This window comes from Penaeus monodon, chromosome 37 (assembly GCF_015228065.2).
Source record: "Penaeus monodon isolate SGIC_2016 chromosome 37, NSTDA_Pmon_1, whole genome shotgun sequence".
NCBI classification, from domain to species: domain Eukaryota; kingdom Metazoa; phylum Arthropoda; class Malacostraca; order Decapoda; family Penaeidae; genus Penaeus; species Penaeus monodon.
In genome coordinates this window covers 14169099-14171598 of record NC_051422.1, presented here as the reverse complement: position 1 = coordinate 14171598, position 2500 = coordinate 14169099, and the positions used below count along the sequence as shown (strand labels likewise).

Genomic DNA, 2500 nt, shown 5'->3' with positions numbered 1-2500 from the left:
AATGCATATATACATACATCTATAAACACACACACACACACACACACACACACCACACACACACACACACACACACGCACACACCACACACACACACACACACGCCGCGCGCACGCCGCACGCACCACGCACGCACGCACGCACGCATGCACACACACGCACGCACGCACGCACGCACGCACGCACGCACGCACGCGCACGCACACACACACACACAGGCATGCATATATATATATATATATATATATATATATATATATATATATATATATATATATATATATATATATAATACAACAACAGTAATTTTAAACACTAAATGATAATAGTTGTACATTGTAGAACAGTGGCAACAACACTAAGAGCACAGACACAAATGAAACAACAGCAGACTTACGCGAAGAACAGAGCAGGCATGGCATTATAGACAGCGAAGATCACGGTTGGTATTACGAAGGAAACGACGGTCATGATGCCCATCCACGGAAGACCTGAGGCGATACGTGAAAGTTAGTGATGATTAAAAAATACATGAAAGCAAATGAAAAAAAAATATGTTGTAGTGGAAAACGGTAAAGATAAAAGAAGGTGTGATTATTATTACTATTATTATTATTATAATTATCATTATCATTATAATTACTATTTTCATTATAATTGCTATTATTTTTATCATTATAATTACTAATATTGTTAAAGTAATAATAATAGAAATTATGATAATCATTATTATCATTAATCACTACTACTACTACTACTATTATTATTATTATCATTATTATTACCATTATAACTATTAGTATTAATATGAGTATAATTACCATGATTAACTATATTCATATTATATCTTTAGAGACTGTGTATAGCTATTCATGTATTATAATCGGCCTTTTACTTGCGTTCCAGTATCACAACCAACATAACAGATACATTTACCAATCTTAGGCCTCCAGAGAAGCGGTATGAAGATGAAGGGTAAGATGATGTAGATCTGGGTGTCGACTCCCGTGTACCAGCACTGCGGCAGACACTGGGGTGCAAGTTGTCATTCTTAGTCTTCATTTACTATGGTTAGGTTTTTAAAGGTCTGTTCATTATAGTATTCTATGTTATTCTTTTTTCATATTACTTGTTCAAGCATCGACGTAAAAATTCAAGTATATGGACACATGTAAGATATGAAAGTGTTTATATACACTGGCGTGCGCGCGCGCAGACACACACACACACACACACACACACACACAATATGCATTTTTCACAGGGAAATTAGTGCACCATTTCTTCGTACAAACTCTTCCATTTTCCTTTTTCTCTTACCTTGTTCTCTCTTCCCTTACCTCCCACCCAAGGTACTATAACAGGTAGGCCATTTCTGTCTTGAAAAAAATCTTAGCAACTTTCTAGCAAAGCCTCCGCTTAGCTTGGAGGCTAGCTAAGCTGAAGTGCATCTACCTTGTTATCTGGTTACCTTTCTCTTACCATATACATTTCCCCCTTCCCTTTTCCTCTTTCTTCTCCCCATATACACCTTCCCTCCCCCCTTCTCCCTTCCTCTCACCATGTGTCCATTTTCCAGAAGGTTCCCGACGAACAGCGTGTCAGCCCACCAGTATGATTTGCAATTCTCCACGATACCTCTCTCGATAGACGGGCCATATGGACCCACTAGCGCGAATTTGGCGATGGTGGCCGTGGCCCCGGCGGTCAGGGCTATCGGGGGCGCTAGCCTGAAGATAGGAGGGTGAGAATTAGGTTATTAAATATATCAACTGCAATAAATACAGTGCCAACAATTAGAAAAAAAATATGTAGGACAATAGTGCATATATACAATATAGACAGTAATAATAATAAGTACAGTATAAAAGTAAGCATGATAACAGTAATATAAATTGTAGCAACAGTAAATATAATAATAGCAGTACCATAAAAATAATAATAAGAGCAAATACAGAAAAAAATAGATAAAATAAAAAAAGCCGTAAACAACTACAGTAAATACAAGTAAGAGATATAGGAAAAATACAGTAATAACAGTAAATATAGAAATGAATATAAATAATGCAAGGGTAGATAGTGCAGTGACAACAGTAAATACAGTAATAATAAATTCAGGAGGAACGTATAGACTGTAAGAATAAGTATAGTAACAATGCTAAAGCCAGAGAAATGTAACAAGCAAAAAGCAGCAAATACAGAAAAAAACAAGTAAACAAAGGAATAACAGTGAAGACAATAATCAATAACTACGGTGGAGCAGTAATAAATACACAAACTACAACCAAAAAGGAATATAACAATAATGAACACGCTAACAGACAAAATATAACACAAGCCTTAATCTTCACTTTCTCTTGCACCTTTTCGGTTTAACTTTACATCCTTCCATGGAAGAAAAACCCAGAATACAAAAACTAGATTTACTGAAATGAGACTACAGTTTCGAAATCCACATGGATTCCATCCTCAGGTCTGAGGATGGAATCCAGGTGTATTT

The 2500-nt window shown here is 36.2% G+C and overlaps 1 protein-coding gene across 1 annotated transcript in view; it reads right to left on the bottom strand.

Moving 5' to 3' along the window:
* LOC119596375 (nose resistant to fluoxetine protein 6-like) overlaps nucleotides 1-2500 on the bottom strand; it is a 24959-nt gene that overhangs the window by 4347 nt on the left and 18112 nt on the right. Inside the window, exons 10-12 of the mRNA XM_037945590.1 lie at nucleotides 1562-1730; nucleotides 937-1030; nucleotides 398-491 (exon numbers count right to left, since the gene is read on the bottom strand). Coding sequence (XP_037801518.1) covers nucleotides 398-491; nucleotides 937-1030; nucleotides 1562-1730 — 357 coding nt within the window. The remainder of the gene's footprint in view (nucleotides 1-397; nucleotides 492-936; nucleotides 1031-1561; nucleotides 1731-2500) is intronic.